The sequence below is a fragment of the Drosophila melanogaster genome, chromosome 2R (genome assembly GCF_000001215.4).
Source record: "Drosophila melanogaster chromosome 2R".
Lineage (NCBI taxonomy): Eukaryota > Metazoa > Arthropoda > Insecta > Diptera > Drosophilidae > Drosophila > Drosophila melanogaster.
In genome coordinates this window covers 11,796,650-11,814,958 of record NT_033778.4, presented here as the reverse complement: position 1 = coordinate 11,814,958, position 18,309 = coordinate 11,796,650, and the positions used below count along the sequence as shown (strand labels likewise).

Here is an 18,309-nt window from a genome sequence, read left to right as displayed (position 1 = left end):
CACCGATGTCAAATGTCAGCACATGTGATTTGTCATCTTCAGCAGGAGGAGCCTGGTTGGCGGAGGACTCTGCGTCGGTGGTCGATTCCCTTACATTGTCCCCATGGCGAACATTTGTCACCAGAGGCGGGGACCACCTATGTATCTTGTTCTTGGCTGCAATTTACAAGTCCCTCCGACATGGCCAAGAATGTGCAATTGATATTCCACGAAATCGGTGGACATTGCCTGACTGCGATATATCTATTCCCTTGCACTGTGAACAAATTTGACTGAATTGCTGTGCAAAGTAAACAAGAAATATTATTTGGAAATGGAAAGGGATAGCAATTTAGCATTCGTTTATACTTTGTTAATATAACAAATTTTGAGTGATGACAAAGCGCACCAGGAGAAAGTGGATTCTACTGCCTGAAGATCCAATCTAATATGTCCCCAAATGAGTATATTTACCGCAATCCTTTAGAATTGATTAAAAATACAGCAATTGAATTTATATATATTTTTTATTTATACGATTTCTCTGCACACATTCGTAAACGAACAAAAAAGAAACAACTGAGCATTTATTTAAAAAGTTGAAAATGAAGCAATCTTACATACAAGAGAAATGAAAAGTGTTGAATATTTTGTTGAGGCTTTTTATTCAATTTCTAGTGTGTTGTTACTCGTTTTAATACAAAGAAATGCAATTAAATAGTCGTTTATATATTCGTATATATAAGATAGAGATTAAAAGAGATAGAAAGTATGGGGGGACAGACTTGGAGATAGAGAAGTGGGCGCAAGTGTTATACATGGGCGAAAGAATCATTTTGCTTTTATACATAAATAATTACATTTAATGCTCGGCTTAGGAATAAAACATATTACAATGTACAATGATGCGTGTTAACTTAGTGTTAACTTAGGCGTATGATTAATCCATTAATTAAACGTAATTAGTAGAAAGAAAAGTGCAAATGAATTTACAAATGACATATGACAATCGGTCCCCGCTCCAGTCCGATAGACTCGCTTCGATTATTCCGATATACTGTTAAATAAATAATTTCTGCTGTCGTAGATATAGTCATCGATTCATCGAGTTTTCCCATTCGACGTCGATTCAACATAAGAATTTCGTTTATATTACAGCAACGCGCATACGAATAAGTACAGTGGTTCAATTCGAGTTGTGTGTTTTTCGGCTTCGTTTCGGCTTCGGTTTCGTATCGGTTTTATTTAGTTGAGTGCTGCTTCAATGCCTAGTTATGTTAATAATTAATCGTTCAATTGTTAAATGGTTTCTTGTCTTAAGTACACACTAATTAAATTTTCACCTAAGCATCTTGCTTTAACTTCATTTTGTTTGGGTTTTCTTTGTTCACTTTAAATTTACATTCATACATATCTCTACATATAAACTTGACGCTTCAGTTTTTTGTTTCTGTGCCTTCGCATTTTCCCTCAAATTGTTTTAATTTCGCGTATTTGGTTTGCTAATATGTTTGAACTATTTATTTTAAATATTAATATAAATATATGAGAAACAATTTTTGCGTTATCTTTTTCCATGTCGTCCACATATGCCTATATGTGTCTATATATGTATATATATATATATATATATTTATATATACTCGTATGTAGAAAAGCAGCAGTTGGTTTCTTTTTGCTGTATTTTGATTCAATTCGTAGATTTAGTTTTTAGTTTTGCTCAATTAATAAATATAACGTTGCTTATTCAGTGTGAATTTTGGTGTTTGGTTGCAGTACATATCTGGATACATACGTTAGTAGTTGTCTTTAAAATTTTCCATTACTCAAAATTTGTTTCCATCCTCCCTCGAATTGGATATCGGCCACAAACTGTGTCCTAAAATCAATTTCCATGCTGACCATTACAACAATTTTTTGTATTTGCTTAAAAAATTCGGTTTATTTTGAATGGAGTTTTCCTTTTTTGTTCTTCTAACCCAATTTCGTTCGCTTGTGCCTAGTAAAATTGTTTAATATTTAGTTTTAACCTTTCATTTTTTGGAAGTGTTTTGCTGTGCGAATTTGTTATCGTTATCGTTACCGACTCTTAGTTCTGCTTGCGTATGAATTTAAAAAACTTCTTCATTCGTGTTTCGTTCACCGTGTTAAATTTGTTTGCTAATTGGTTTTTGGTTCGTTATAAAATTTTGAAAATATATGCATATATGTATATAATATATATCGATTTTTGTTTGCATTTGTATTTATTAATTCTCATTGCTAATATATTTAATTGATTTAGTAAATCAAAAGTTCGCTACGCTTTTTTTTCAGTGCATTCGAAACGTTTATTTGCTTGCACTTGAATGTCGCGCTTTCATAATTTCCATTTCAACAATTTTAGCATTTTGTTTTTCGATTATCGCTATCGCTTCGGTTCATGAATTTGATAGTTTATATAGCACATACTCGTAAATAAAAATCTTATTGTCTTTTCATTTATAACTATGTAGCAGTTCTGCGAGTTCGTTGCCTGCGGCCTCCCGAGTGCAGTTGGTGGAGTCTTCACTGTACTCGCTACTGGATGAAGTGCGGCCTGAGTTATCGTTATCGGCTCCACGCCGGCTTCCGCTTCCGGTTTCGCTTATGTAGTGTGCTTTTAGGCGTGGTGCAAGTGCAAAGTCCTGTCTGAGTCGAGGTACTGAACAGTAAGCAACTCCTTTGTATATCGAGTTCTATATATGTTTATATATATATGTATCAGTTCATTAGTAATTTGAAATATTTATCCATACAATTGTTGTTCTTGTTTTCTTGTCTCGTTTTTGCCTAAATTCTCTTGAAAACTGAGTGCTGAGTATAGGTATGTCTCTCTAAAAAGAGTCTGTTCTGGATTTCACTTTCACAGGATTACGAGTTTTAAAATGCATCTAAAAGATTTCAATTTGGAAATTATTATTTTATCCCATAGAAACTGATTGTATGCAATTGATTTTCACTTGAGATTATTATGTTCCGATTTATTTATTCAATTTTTTCACTATTAAATGTTGTTGCCTGTGAAAGTGGAAATTCGAGCAGTTCTCCTTTTTAAAGATCTAATAGCCAAAATGCGTCAATCCCTGACTACTACGCAAATCTCTGATGAGTGAACCAATGCAGTGTCTTATTCGGCCTTATCCTGTTCATGCCGATGCGAATCGGTTCCGTCAGGTGTGAGGTGGTCGAGGTGGGCAGGAACCCGCTGAAGCCGCCGTCGGAGCTGTTGCCGCCGCCATTCCCCTCCAGATCACCATCGTAGAGAACGGGATACACACTGATGTTGTCCAGGTTATCGATGTCGATATCTCCGCCCGCATTGCGCACATAGGTCAGCTGGTGGTAGGGCGTGGCCATTAGCTTCTTGGTGAACTTCCGTATGGGTCTCTTCATGGTTGTTGCGGACGTGATGCTGGATGTTGATGTTGCCGTGGGAGAAGCCTCCGTTAGTGTGTTGTTCAGGTTGCTGTTGATGTTCTTGTCCACGCTGAAGAGTGACGGTGCAACATGTTGCTCCGGTGTCGTGGCCGCGGTTGCTGTCGTGCTGGTGTGTTGCTGCTCTGGTGTTGCCACCAATGTTGCTAGTGTGCTGCCACGTGTTGCGAGCGGTGGTTGCACTGTCCACAGTAACTTGCGTGGCTGTTGTGGCTTCACTTCGTTCTCGCCCGCTAGCAACATGTCGGAATTGTCCAGGTGATCTTCCCTGCTGTTACTGCGATGCCTGCTTGGTTGTTGCGTGCTCTGTGCTGTTTCAGTCTGACTGGTTGCCGTTGGTGTTGCTTTCGTGCTGCTGCTGCTCTTGTTGCTGATGTTGCTCCTGGCCAGCGGCGTCTGCTCTATCACCAGCTGGGAGCCCGCTGTCGAGGTAGTTGTGGCCGCCGTTGCCGCTATTGTTGATGTTACTGATGTTGCTTTGGTTTCAATTGTCGCCGTGGACTCCGCCTCCGGATCGTCCACCAACTCGGCCTCGTACTGCATCAACTCGGTGTCGTTGCCGCCCATCTCGGGCGTCATGGCCGATGCCTCGGCCTCCATTTCGGTGATGTAGGTGGCCCAGGCGTCGTAGTTGCTGCTGCTGCTGCTGCTAATACTGTCGTCAGATGTTGCTGTTGTGCTGCTGCCGCTAAAGCTATCGATCGTGGACCAAGTGGACCAGGGATCCAAGCTGGAACTGCTGCCGCTGCTGCTGCTGCTATTGTAGATGTCCAAATCCTCGAAACCCGTGCTGCTGCTGCTACTGCTGCTGCCGTACAGGGTGTCGTCGGTGTAGGGCGATGTTGCTGCCGTGGCAAGTAGCTGCAACTGTTGTTGCTGTTGCGCCTTTGGCCTGACCTTGGCCTTTCTTCGCCGGCCCTTGCGCTTGCTGCTCATTGCTGCTGTTGTCGATCGTGTTGCTGTTGCCGGCGATGTGGCTGCAACGGTTGGTGTTGCTGCTGGCGCTGCTGTGGGTGTTGCAGGCATCGGATTCGTTGGACTAGCTGATACTCGTTGTTGGTGTTGCTGCTGCTTCTGTTGCTTGCGCCGCTTCTGCTTCTTCTCGTGTTGCTGTCGTCGCAGCAGCAGCGATGGATCATTGTGATGATGTCGCACCTGATGTTGCTGCTGTTGCTGCCTCTGCCTGTTTATCGCTAATTGCTTTTTGTTAGTGCTACTTAAACTAGTATTACTATTATTAAGAATAACGTTATTATTATTATTATTATGGCCATGATGCTCCTGTTGCTGTTGCAACTTTTGATTTTGGTTATTCGATTTGTGGCGATTGTTTTTGTTGTTGCGCGGGGGCTTGCGACTGTTGTTGCTGCCATTGCCATTGTCATTGCCACTGCCATTGCCATTGTTGTTGCCACTGTTGCCATTGTTATGGTGATGGCGGAAAAACTGCTCGGCCTCGATCTTGTTGAACATGTAGCAGGCATCGTTGACGCTCTTCTTGGGCCCCACAGGCTTACCTCGGTGCGTGAACCCGACACGTCGCTGCAGATCGACAACGGAACGGAACACGAAATATCCGTGCACGATGGTCTCGTTGAAATAGCAGGTATCTCGCAGCTCCCTCTGCAAACAAAAAGCAGATATATAGATATATTGATAAAGCGATATAGCTTCCGTGCACTTCACATGCAATTTATGAGCAGCATTTCCGTGCATATACATTTTTAACGTGTTATATGCGGTGGATATTGTGATATGCGTATCGACCACGATGACAGCGACATCATCGCACGAGGAGTGAACGTTTAGTTTGCCGTCTGTTTATTTATTTATAAAGTACTTGAAATCTCAAAAAGACAACGAAATGAATCGCGGCTTATGACTTGGATGTTGGAATACCCTGGCATTCACAATGGTGGGGATATCGGTTTGGTATCGCTTAATAGCTTAGAAACAAATTTTTAATTTCAATATTTATTTGGGCTTACCAAAAATAATAAAGCGAAAATTTAATGTTTGCAATCTTAGCGTGATAACTCCAGGGTAGCAAATAACCCATACCCTAAAGATGTGGTCTTCACATCTAAGTCGTTGAGCGCGTGTTGCTGCCAGTTGGCCATTTCTGCTATCAGCGGACCGATCTATTCAGATCCAACGACGCAGATGAAACATTTCCCAAGCAATTAAGACTTGTGCCATATTTAGCGACGAACTACTTGTGGTCTCTTCGCATATTTATAGCTCATAATTGCTATTTTTAAGAAGCTTCTCACCAGTGGTCAAGTGGAGCGGTGTGTTTGGGGTAAACACATTTGTTCTATTTCGAGAAGGGATGGAGTGATCAAGTAATCAATATGTGAATCATATCCAGACACATGCGACCTCGTCCCACACATTAACCTTCCCGAGAAAAGCCAGCTAAGGTATCGAATGGAGTGTAAATCACAGCAAATATTTGCACAATAATTCAACATAGATTTTGCGGTCATAATCGCAATCGAAAGCAATAGAATAGAAGTGTGGCCTTAGGGGTTCTATTGTTTGTCTAGAGCTCGAATGCGGTTTAGCTAACTAACTGTATTGTGAGTGGCGAAAAGGACATTGAAATGTTTTAGCCATTACCACATGACAGAGGCAATCAAGTGCAGCGTCATTCGGCTGATTGATTAGACATATCTATACAAGTTGTTTGACGTTTATGATGGAAAATCTCATACCTCGAGTGGCTGCACTTCAACTTGTGACATTGAAACAGCCGGCGAAACTGTTACAATGTCTCGAAAATTTGATTTTCGATTTCGTCCGTATCCCCAAACAGTTGGCAATCATTGCTCTGTGCGATATCACGCATACGCCGCGTAAACGTATCTCAAAATCTGTTCCACATTCGGCCGTAATTGCATATGAAATTGTTCGCATTTTCGAATTACAAATTACAAAAATATTGTAATAAATATTTTGCTCAGTCCGCTGACAGATTTGGTGCAACCGCAACAGGTTTTCACCCATTGTGGCTGACAATTTGGCCAGGTCGCCGTAATATGGTTATTGTCGTATAAGCGATCGTTTGCATAAAACCATTATGTGGAACATGTCATAAATTACAGTGTTTGCACAGTTAGTTTGCATAAAAACAAATCGACGAGAGACGGAAAATGGGAAAAATGAGTTGTCTACACTTGGCGCTTTGTACTTTATTCAAGTATGCGAAGTGCATATATATAGTATCAGCATCTATATACCGTGTATAGCGGCAGAATAAATATTGTCAAGCATATAATTGTGGCTATTGCCAACAATTTGCTTGCACCATAGCGCCATAAACTTTATCTATCCATAAACAAATCGTGTGGAAATGCCCTTTCATCTTTGCGATGTCATTTTATCTATCACGGGCAAATGAATCAGTTTCCCCAAGGGAGGATTCCAAAATTTATTACAACGCTAGATTTCTACTCACCATGCCAACTAATCTCCAATTGTCGTTGAAACACAAATATCTTCGAGTTTCTTTTGCGTACAGTGCTATTTTGAATTCGTTGTTCAGATAATCCGGGAAGCCGACTATCGTTATATTTTCTGAAAATACAAAATCGAAAACAACAAATTAATTTCATCAGCTAATCAGCCTGGCGAGTGTTCCTAATTGATGTAAATATTTGGCGGGCAAAAACATTTTTAATTAAAGGCAAACATGGCTCTTTTGGTCGAAGTGATTAAGTGATGCCAAAACGGAAGGTAACGATGGGTGCTGGCAGGGGTATATCATGAACATCGAGATACAAGTTCGTGTAGCTCTAGAACTTTGACCTTAAACGAAACACGCGTCTTCGCGGATATTACCTAATGAATGTCGTCAGTGATGGGTGGTTGTCAAATACTTTGATTAAATATTAGTAAGCCTGCTATCTGAGATGACGAAGTATTACATATCGCTCTCTTATATCAGTATATTAGTACCATATTTTTCTCAGGCATAAGTATAAACCATATTATCATTTATGTTTGATTATAGTTTGCTTCGTTCTAAGCCCTCCTATTTGTTTCCTATAATTTCGATCAAAAACCAAAACAATTTCCCAAAATAGTCGGCGAATGCATTAAGCCTCGGAAAGTCAAGTAGCCAAGGTGCGCATGCTCTCTCCGCTAATTATAAACTGATGTATATATGGGCGGTGCATCTGCCCCTCTGCTCAGTATTTCAGATACTGTATCTGTATCTGGCCTCGACAGGCTATTGAACTTCAGCGAGGAGGAGGAGCGGGAGGAGGTGGAGGCGGGATGCGGCCACAAAAGTCACTAATAAGTAAAGCACTTGAAAAGCCAAAGAAAAAGGCAACACGAGGAGAAAAGCCACTCGAGTTAGATTGATAGGTGACTGGGTTCAGCCCCGCTCTCAGTCGTCTGCCATTCTGCCGTTCTGCCAGTAATTAAATTTATGCACACAAATTCTTGGCAAGAGTCGCCGTTCCTGGTCTCGGTATCGGTCTTGGTCTTGGTCTGGGTCTGGGTTCCCTGTTCTGAGTTCTGAGTTCACAACTCTGGCATCTCGGCTCTTAGCTCTCATATTTCATAAGCCGAGGCGAGCTGAGGGCTTGAGTGACTCTGTGCTTCACACCTTTGGCCGCCGGTGGCAGCCACTTGTGCCTCTTGCCCCAGGGAGCTCCCTTTGTTGTTATTCCTGGGACTCTTGTGATTCACGGCCCGTCCGCTCGTCTAGCTTATTGATTTCATTAGTTTGGTGACACAAACCCCGAGTGGAGCACCCTCTGGCAGCCAACAACTTGTGAGTGCGCACTTGGTGCTGTGCTGGGAGAAAATACGTGGCCCAAAATCAGGGTTTTATCATTATAGTACTCTAATATTCCCGAAAACTCTAGTTTAAAGAATATGAAACTAGCTAGTTAATCAGTAAGTGCCTTACAAAACTACTTTTCCAACCTTTACAATCCAGTAATTAATAGAAATTATGTGGATCTCTTTTTTCAGTGAGCTTTTACTAGCAGTGTCAGTTTCAGTTTTCTTTTTCCCCCCTCAAGCGATGCAAACTTCGATTCCTCGCCATTGTGCCACATTTGCCTACTTGATTTCTTGGCCGAGCAGGAAGTGCAAGTCCATCGAGATGGGCAACGGTATTATTTTTGTGGTCTTTGTGGCTGGGTTAATCTATTAGAAGACCCTAGCTTTGATATCGTTGAACTCCCAATGACTTTGACATTGAAAGTGCCACAGTTCCTAACTTCTGGCTTTAGTGTATCCCCCGAGAAGATTGACACCCCGAGCTAGAAAAGCCAAATGTTTATTTTTATTTCCACGACACACACTCACACTCCCAAGAAAAAGCCATCAAATGCATTTTAGGCTTTGGAATTTTTATGGGCTTCGATCTTTTTGGGTATTTTAGAGATCTCCGCTATGGGTTTGTTTTTCACTCAATAAAAAGCTTCGATCGGGTCGCATTTTTGCCGCAAGTTATTAAGATTTTAACAACCAAATCTTCGTCTTCTGTCGAGTTTCTAATTAAGTTATTAGTCATGGTGAGTGGAATGTTCGCCTCGTCTCGTTTCGTTTCGTTTCGTTTAGTTTAGTTTTTGAAAGGGCGTTTGAACTGAGAAATGCATCAGCATAAATATGGCAAAATAAAGCCAACGAAAAGGCGTTCTGAGATGCTATCGATAGTGCTCAATATATGTGGGCGTGATTTGTTTCCGAAATGAACCGATGGATATAGAATTTCGGGCGGGGCTGGTTGTTCTAATTTATGGGTATTTACGGCATTGAACGATAGCGTCTTTCTTGCTGGCCATAATTTAATTGTCACTAACTGAGGGCTGTGACGTCATAGGATTTGCGTCACTAGCTGGCAAAAAATCTTAAACGAATGATAAGAATTTCATACCTGACCGGCAAATTGCGAATTTGTATATAAAAAAATTTCATGCATTTTTAAAGTTTCATTTCTTATACTTTTCAGTTTTATAAATACCCCACTTTATATGGGGCTGGCCCACCAGCTGGGCACAGCTTTATTTTGTGGGCCGTAAAAACACAACTCTTGATAAATAATGTCAAAAGCCGAATATGTAACAAATGACACACTCAGAGGGAAGCCTAAAGCAGGCGAATCAGGCATTATGGTGGAAATAATCAGGAAAACAAAGAACCCGGCCAACAAACAAACCATTAAAAACACAACCAGAAACGACGACCAAAACGTTAATCAAATATGCAAGCAATGAGCTTCATCAACATAAAATTAAAAAATCATAAAATGCTAAACTGCACAGCATGAACAAAATCCAAAATCAAAAAACGAATCAAAATAAAAACAAAAATCAAATATCTCGACAACGAACGAGCTGGGGCGTCAAAATTTGCCTCGTAATTGCGGCACATGTACGAAAAACAACCGAAACGAAAATCGGAAAACACATTTTACGATCCATCCGTGTACATATGGATATGGCCAAAACCCCAAAACCTTAAAAACATCACACGTTTATTCCATCGCAACGATCAGTTTGTCATTCCATCAGCATGATACTGGCCCCCATCTTGAGATTTGAGTTATGGGATCTCCGTGGATAGTAAGATCCGAAAGATCGGTGGGCGTTGCCAACTCTCATCTCTGCGTCTTGATAAGCATAAATCGCAGCTTATCGATCTCTATGATAATCAAAGCCCATTTCATTTCCCCGGCATATTTATTGAGTCCAGCCGTATTTGATTTTACTTTCCAGATTCTACTTTCACTATCACATGACTTATTTATGCGGAAAAGAATTCCATGCCTTAGTTTATGATCATAGACTTAAGTTAAGTTATATTATCTATATATATATATTTTTAATTGTAGTATACTGTTATGTTGACATAAGTTGTATTAATTGTATGTTCCTCAATTGATCTTCAGTTTATATGTAGTTGGAAACTTCATGTAAGCCTTGACTGTTGAGTATTCCAGCCTGAATTCTTCTTGATGTAAGACCAAAAGTTATCCTTGGCTCATAAGCATTACTTACCCCAAGAGCATTGCCCCAATGAGTTGCAATAGTTCCAGGAATGTCGTCTGAGGCGTTCACTTCGATGGATGCATTCCCGGAACTTTTACGCTGACGATTGCAGTTGGGTTCCCTGGGCTCTGGAGTCTGGAGTCTGGGCTCTGGAGTCTGGGGTCTTGAGACGGGTCTGGGTGAAGCCGTCTTAGATTACAGGCGGCCCTAAGTAATTGCATTTCGCATATGCAGCAAAATCAACAAACAAGTGAGATTTGTCACATGCTGCAACTAGTGGCCCTGGCCATCATCCGTATTGGTTTTTGCATTGGCATTGGTATTGGTATTGGTATTGGCATCGTCATCGGAATCGGCGTAGTTGCAGCCACTATATGGCATATAGTATACGGTATAGTGCGCGTATAGAGCCCGCAGTTATTGACGTTTTTGTCACGTTTCCTGGAAGAAACCGTTTTATTTGCTCGCCTGGTGCCGCGGCTGGCATTTCGGTTTGTTTTGTAAGCGGAGAGCGGCAAACAAACTGCCCTGGGCCTGGGCAAAAGGAAAACAAACCTCAACTTGCAGCCATTTATCAGTTTCGACCTCCACTACTCTACGTCTCCCCTCCTCGCGGCAATGGCAACTGCACTAATGCTAATTGCATTGGCACGCCCTGAAGACCAGACCTCGACTCCCAGCTCCAGCATCACATATGTATGTATATCCAGCTCCAGTTCCAGCTCCAGCTCCATTTCCACTGACCACTGGAGCTCACGGCTGCCCACTGCTCCAGAGCCAGCTCGAATGCCACGAAATTAGCGCCATTTAATGTGGAGCGTTCTCAAGTTTTACGCACGATTCTTTCACTGACGCCACCCGAATCGCTGCCCCGGGAATTGGATGCAGTGCAGCGGGCGCGACGGTCGCAGGGGGCACAGTGTCAATGAGTTAATTAGCGCACGAGTTGTCGCCCCCACAGTACCAGACAGTACACTGAGAAAATGCTGGGTCACAATCCCTTTTAAGAGATCTTTGAACGTCTTTTATATACACTGATCTGCACCTTAAAGTTAACGTTTATAACGTTCTTAATGAATCTTGTAATCTGTGTAAAGGATACCATTGCATACTTTTAAAGACAATCATCAATGAATTTCCATTGCATACGACCGCTTATTGCATATCACATATTATATGTATCATGTATTATTTATCGTACAATTTTAAGTTCCCTACGTTTATCTATAGATTTATAGATTTATTTTACACAAAATACGATACGATACATTTTTTTCCAGTGTACCTAAATAGAGAGAGGTGGGAGAAAATAGCAAAATTTCTTTATGTGGGTGGTGCCCCTAGTAACAATCGTGAAAGAAAAAATCTCTTTTATTGGAGTCAACGCTACGCATTTCTGGGTCAAATTTTGTGGGCTCCACACCAAATTTTATTTGCTTATAATTTATGTTGCTCTGATTGAATTTTGAGGTCGACCAAATCAAGAAAAAGCAATTAAAATTATAGAAAAATGCGAGATAAAACTTAAAGGCGCAACCATTTCAAGAATTTTTGTTGAATCTGATTAAAATAGCCATAAAATGTATAAGTAAATGTAAAAAGCATTTTATGTTGCTCTAGATTTTTCGTCATAAAGTGCAAACTTTTAGTTTTACGAATTAACTTAACGGTGTTTGTTATTTTCCAGTGAAATGGTTACAGATATTTGCGTGATCGCAGTGGATTAGTCATTTCCTTGGGAAGCATGTCACTTTGAATCAATAATTAGTGCCATTTATTAATGCAAACTCAATTAATTGACTGTCTGTCTGTTGCAAGCCAGTGACTCAGTGAACTGAACTTCTGAAACTATAATGTTACTCATCCTACAGATATACTGTTATTTCAGAGGCCTGCTGCCGGTGATATCGATACACCTGGATGCATATATGCATATGCAAGGCATTTATCAATCGAATGGCCTGCGGACAAGTTCGATGACAAGGGCAATAACAAAAAGCCGCTTTGTAGTCGATATTGAAAGTGGTGCTTTATTTATTTGGTTTTTTTTTTTGTTTCTTTAACCATTTTTGCAGACCACACACGCAGCCCGCTCGGCATGTTATTTACAGTTAATTGCTGCTGGCGGCGAATGAATGTTAAATTACATTGATAGTTCCATCAGCCACAGAGGCAATTTTTCTTTTTCCTTCATTTTTTTTTTTTTTTTAATTTTTCCCCAGCCCGCTTTTGTTTATTTACCCGCCGATACGCGGCGATATTGTTGTTTCTGCGGTTTCGCTTTCATTGTGGCAGGCAGGCGGCAGTAAGGCAGTCAGGGAGAGTAAATGGAAAATAAATTGAAACTGGCATTTAATTAAGTTAAACCGACCCGGCTCGATGGCAATTTATTAAAATAAACACAAGAATATATTGCATCGAGCAACACTAATTGCAATGTTATCTAAGCAAGGACGCAAACTCTAACTCAAATTCGAGTCGAATCGCGAACCGGCGAATCGAAGTTGCAACATGGCAACAAAGTCAGCGGTGTGGCATGGATTTGCGGACTTTATTAATTAAGTGCAAACGTGGTCACTTACAAGCCGTTTAAACTGCGTGTTAGTGTTAGCCAACTTGAAATGGCCCCGCTAATGCGCCACCATCAGGTCCGAAATACTCACTAGATGGCCACAAAAAAAAAGAAAAATAATAAAACGCAGAGAAAAAAGGCATAAAAAACGCACCACCCAAAAAATAAAATAAAAAAAAAATTTTGGAAAATTGTCAACCCGGTCACATAAATTTTGCCGACGGCTGCAGTCTCCGTCACTTGTTTACGCCTTTCGGTATCCCATTTAATGGGTATACGTTAACACTCGCCTGTGGCATTTGCAGTTGCAGCTTGCAGTTGCAACAGTCGCTAGTAAACAGTAAAATTTTGCTGGCTTCCTTTTGATCATAACTCGCTGAGTTATTGTGACAATTTGAATTGTTTCACTTCTTTTTATCACTTCTCCAGCCATTTCAGTTTTATTTTCTATTTTGCCAAATTTTGCCACTCCTCCGTAAGCCCATTAACATTTGGATCCACGCACGCGAACGATCTGAGTTATGGCCAAGATATATGCAGAAGCATTGATTACGTCATCATAAATTAAGATATAGTTGTCGCGGGATTTACGCAGACAGGTGCTAATACCCATCGATTGGCCAATGATCGTAATTCTCCAGGAAGCTGCGTGGGTGCCACGCCGATCGACCGAAGCTCGGGCCCCGCAAAAATTTGTCAACTAATGGGTTAACAGCAGATAAAGCCGGCTTTATGGTTATGTATGGGGTGATTTTCGGCACAGCCCCATAAATATCCCGAATTAATTTCCCGCTATTTTGTCTCGCAATGGATTTGTAATTGAATTTCCGCTCACTTCGGTGGTGGTGAAAAATTTATTGTTCGAAATTAGAGTGGCAAATTTATGCACTTTTAATTAAGTACTCAAAACCGAAGGTTCTTTATCTTCGCGTTCCTTGAATGGTATTCTAATTGCTTAACAAAATGGAAAGACATTACCAGTCGATTGGTACAATTTATGCAGTTGAAGTTAGGAAATAAATTTAGGCTTTTTTGAAGTGGGCAGTTGCTAGTAATAAGAATTCCTTTATCAACACGACTCAGAACTAAAATCTTAAGTGATCAAAGCCTATGTTTTTTTTTTTGGCTGAAAAATGTCTTTGAAAGCTGCCTGACTTCTTTGTCCAGTTTCGAAAGACTAGAGAGACCACCCAAATATTCCTGGATAATGTAAAACTGTTTACCCTGGCGCAGGATCCAAATGGGTGGGCGTGTCTGGACCACTTACAAGATAATTATCCTTTCGAACGGCTAAAAAGTAAACAGAGAGCACTATTAACATGTCCGAGGGATACGGTGCCCTATAATGATGCCATTAATTAGCTGAAATTGCCAGAAGAGCAGGGAAACCTCGAACAGCAATGCATGTGCAATTCTAGCACCCTGAAGCCCCTCAGCGCCAAGGATAACACCTCATGATTTACGCTACCCTAGCCCGTGGGCCGTAAAACAAAAGTTTAGGGCCAGAACCAGAGGAGATCTATGTATGTCGACTTGGTCACGGGTTACTCGGCAGGGCGCCGTCTATCTTTTTCTGTTTTTTTTTCTTGTAGTTTCTTTTTTTTCTGGCCTAGAGCAAAAGTCAGACGCTGGGCATAATAAAAACGTCATGTCCTTGTCCGCCCGGCTGGCCATTTGACGCTGTGTGGCCAACAGGATCGGGCCAAAAAGGTGCCAAGTGCGGCCAGCTGGATTTTGCCCCGAGTCCTAGCCCACTTTTATTGTCTGTCATTTTGCCAGCCAGCATTATTTCTCGGTTCGCTGTGCTCAGTGCCTTTGTTTTATTGTTTTTCGCGCGTCATTATTTCGACTTTAACATTTTGTTTGTTTGTTTTCCAGAGATCCTTGGCACAGACGGTACTTTCGGCCAGGACTTAATTAAGGCCTCAGGTGCAAGGAGCTCGTAAAAGAAGTGGGATCGCAACTCTTTTCAAATTATTTTTTTTCACCTTCCTGGGAATATTTGCAAATTGATTCGTTGGAAAAATAAACCTTTTATAAGGCACATGCAAAGCTGTTGATACTGGAGCTCCGTTTTCATGTTTTATAGCGAAAAGCATGTAATCTTAGCTATGGGAAAGTTTTTGAACAATTTGGCTCAATAAGGAAGTGTATATCACGTGTTGGGATTCTTGTTCCATACATAAATATTTGTTTATTGCATTCGATTTCACTAACTGAGCCATCAATTAAGGTGGAAAATACATTACATTGTGCCTTATTTCTGATGGTCTCCAAAAAAATATGATATAAATCTACATTTTTAAAGATAATTTTGTTTACATTAAAGCATTATTGGTTCACTCATTATTAGGTTAAATAAACTTGGATTAAATGTATTGCAATATTTAAAAAATAAAACAATTGCATAATGAACTCGAAAATATTTCGGCAACGTTTTTAAGTATCTTAAACTGGTAAATTCTTCAATTCTTCGGGTTTCCTCGTCTCCTTTGAGATCTACTCCAGTCTCTCGATTTTTTAATGACTTTTTGTCTTAATGGCGCTTCCTACTCATTTCATAATTTGCGCTTAACTTCGCCCCAAAACGTTTGGTCAATGTCTGCCAAACCTCTCTGTTTGGGCCTTAATTTTTCTTGATGTGGCCAAAATGCTGCTCGGATCCAGTTTTGCGGCACTGCGACCCTTTAATAAGCAGATAAGAAAACATTTTTATGTGCCGCCTGATCGGCACCAGGACAACTCTATTAAAGGCCCAGTTAAAAGCTCCGTTTTGCCATTCCGACTAAATTGTCTGAGTGTGGTCTAGACCCGAAGCCAAGTCAAGTTCATGGTTACGTCAGTGGGTAGATTATGTGCCAATCGAAAGTCAATTTGCCCCCGCAATCGACAATTGCCAGTACTACAAATGTAGCTGGCAAGGTGTCGGCAGGCACGCATTGTCATCTAGCAGATACTTGAATTAAATGGATGGATTTGGGGGGCTTTCTGGGGGATTGCGTTGCGTGTCGATGGGAACAGGCCAAAGACACGCAAGCCAACTCCTTCTGCCATTAACAACTGCCCAAAATACACGGGTTTCGTATGATTAAAAGACCCATTTGCATGCCCAAAAAAAAAAAAAAAAACCGAAGGAGGAACACGGTCGTTTGAAGTTTGAGTTTAAGTTTGAGTCATGCAAAGTGAGCCACTACCATCACCATCACCATTACCATTACCATTACCATCGCGAGCTCATTAAACGGTAGTGAGAGACTCGATTCGATTCCGACTGCAGGACTCAGTTGAATTTGCATAGCTGCACGCGATCCAGAAAACCTCCATCCGAATCGTTCCTTTAAAGTCTTTACGTAATTGGAAAGTGGCAGTCGCGGTGGTATTGGGTGGAAAATGAGGAATTTCGAAGAGGGAGCCAGCCGCCGGCCAAGTAAATTGATTTATTTGGCCGGCACAAGCCAACTGACAAATGAATGCATTTCCGTTCTGCCGCAATGATCAACTGACAGATGTCTTGGCTTTGACCACAATTTATATACATATACAATTTGGTTGCCCCAAAGCCTCAAGAGCTTGCGACATTTCCTGCCCAATGACACGGAACGTTTTGTTCTGGGAAATGCTTAAAATAAATTAGGCTAAATCAATTGAACAGACACTCGAGATTATCGATTGAGGGATGGCTATGAATCATGCAACCCAAAGGGGGTTTCCAAAAATAAACTTGCTTGTGCTAACATTTGGGTGGAAACCCTTTCGAGCCAACACACTATTTTAACTTCGTGTGATGTACCCTGAACGGAGTTTTATCTTACTCTTTTTTGTTAAAAAACTATCTTTCATTCAGGAGCTGCTAAGTCCTTTGCGTCCATGTCCCTAGCAACAGATGCCTGATCCTCCACTTCCATTACATCCATCCCGATAGATAGCATATCGGAGCACTCAGACAGCGGAGTAAACTCCATCGAAAAAGCGGAAGGGCCCGCCGATATAAATGATGATAAATGCGGTTGGGGGGAAATTAAGATCAATTTAAAGGGTATTTAAGGATCAACCACACATCGGCGACAGCGGATCAGGCGAAAGATGTATCGTTCGATCGCTGCTGCAGAGCAGCAAACACAAAAAGGTAAATCCCTTCGGGGAGTGACGAAAGATCTTGTCCATTAGGTCGTCTGCAGGCAGTTAATGGTTGCAACACACACACACACAAAAAAAGGAGAAACAACAACGCTGGCTCAGAGAGATTGATATGTTTCCTGGACCCACCGACCATCGCCACTGATCATAGTGCCCTGATTATAGTTTTGTGGTTTTTAATATTCATGTCGATCAGCAGCAGGCCTAGCAATATTTGTTTGATGAATTTATTGCCACACTGATCGGGGAACAACGATCGTTGATCGCTGATGGGTGATCACTGATCGGCGGCGTTTTGTTTTATCCCCGCGACGGCATTTCTTTAATGGCTTTTCGGTTCTGGCTTTGGATTTGGTTTTTTCGATTGGTTTCGGGCTCGTAAAATGCACAGTTTAACGGTGTGCGGTATGGAGTGTGCTACAGTTATGAGTCTGAGATGGGTCTGGACTCGATTATCTCACAGATAATCGGATAGCTATGGGGCATGTGGTGGGTTTTATTGATTAGAACACGATTCGGTTGCATGTTTACCTAAAAACAGTGCTCGATGGGTTTTACTTTCTACACAGACTAAGACGGATGGAGTATAGAATTGCTTTCATTTTATTAAGGATAAAACAAAAGTCTATCTGTACGATTTGGGTGTTTTGCATGCTAAAGAAAAAAATGCATCTGTTTTAAGATCCTGTTCACATGTGATTTTATTTCACCATTCAGATCCATTCATTTTCATGGTTTCAAAATCCCGCTCATCTCCAAAACGATGTCGCTACGGTCACAACTCTATTCCCACGCTAGACAATAACAGATTCCGAGAACTTTTGATTTTCAAGGGATCGACTGACTGACTAGCCCCCTATCGAACCCCATTGAACCCCATTGAACAGCTCCTTCCAGCTCCATTGTCAGGCCCGATTTTCCCCGTCAAGTGCGTAATTGCTGACAACCCGGCTCCTTGCTGCCAACTGAAGATCAAACGGCCCAATCGCTCATTACCAAAATCGAAGTTGGGAAAAGTCGGAGGGGAGAATTCGGGAAAGAAAGCCAGCTTTGATGCCGAGCCGAACGGCATTGTTATTCAAATTCAAGGGGGGACACTTGACCGGGCCAGAGAGAAATGAAAGAAATGAAGAGGAAAAACTACTGGGACAA

At 41.3% G+C, this 18,309-nt stretch overlaps 1 protein-coding gene across 2 annotated transcripts in view; it reads right to left on the bottom strand.

Annotated features, from left to right (window-relative positions):
* Positions 1-534: 534 nt before the first annotated feature.
* Positions 535-18,309, bottom strand: part of ths (thisbe) — a 57,608-nt gene continuing 39,833 nt past the window's right edge. The window contains exons 4-5 of one of the 2 annotated variants that reach the window (NM_001259339.2): positions 6,896-7,014; positions 535-5,058 (exon numbers count right to left, since the gene is read on the bottom strand). In NM_001259339.2, coding sequence (NP_001246268.1) covers positions 3,091-5,058; positions 6,896-7,014 — 2,087 coding nt within the window. In that variant the 3' untranslated portion in view covers positions 535-3,090. The remainder of the gene's footprint in view (positions 5,059-6,895; positions 7,015-18,309) is intronic. The other variant, NM_136857.4, reaches the window with a different exon arrangement.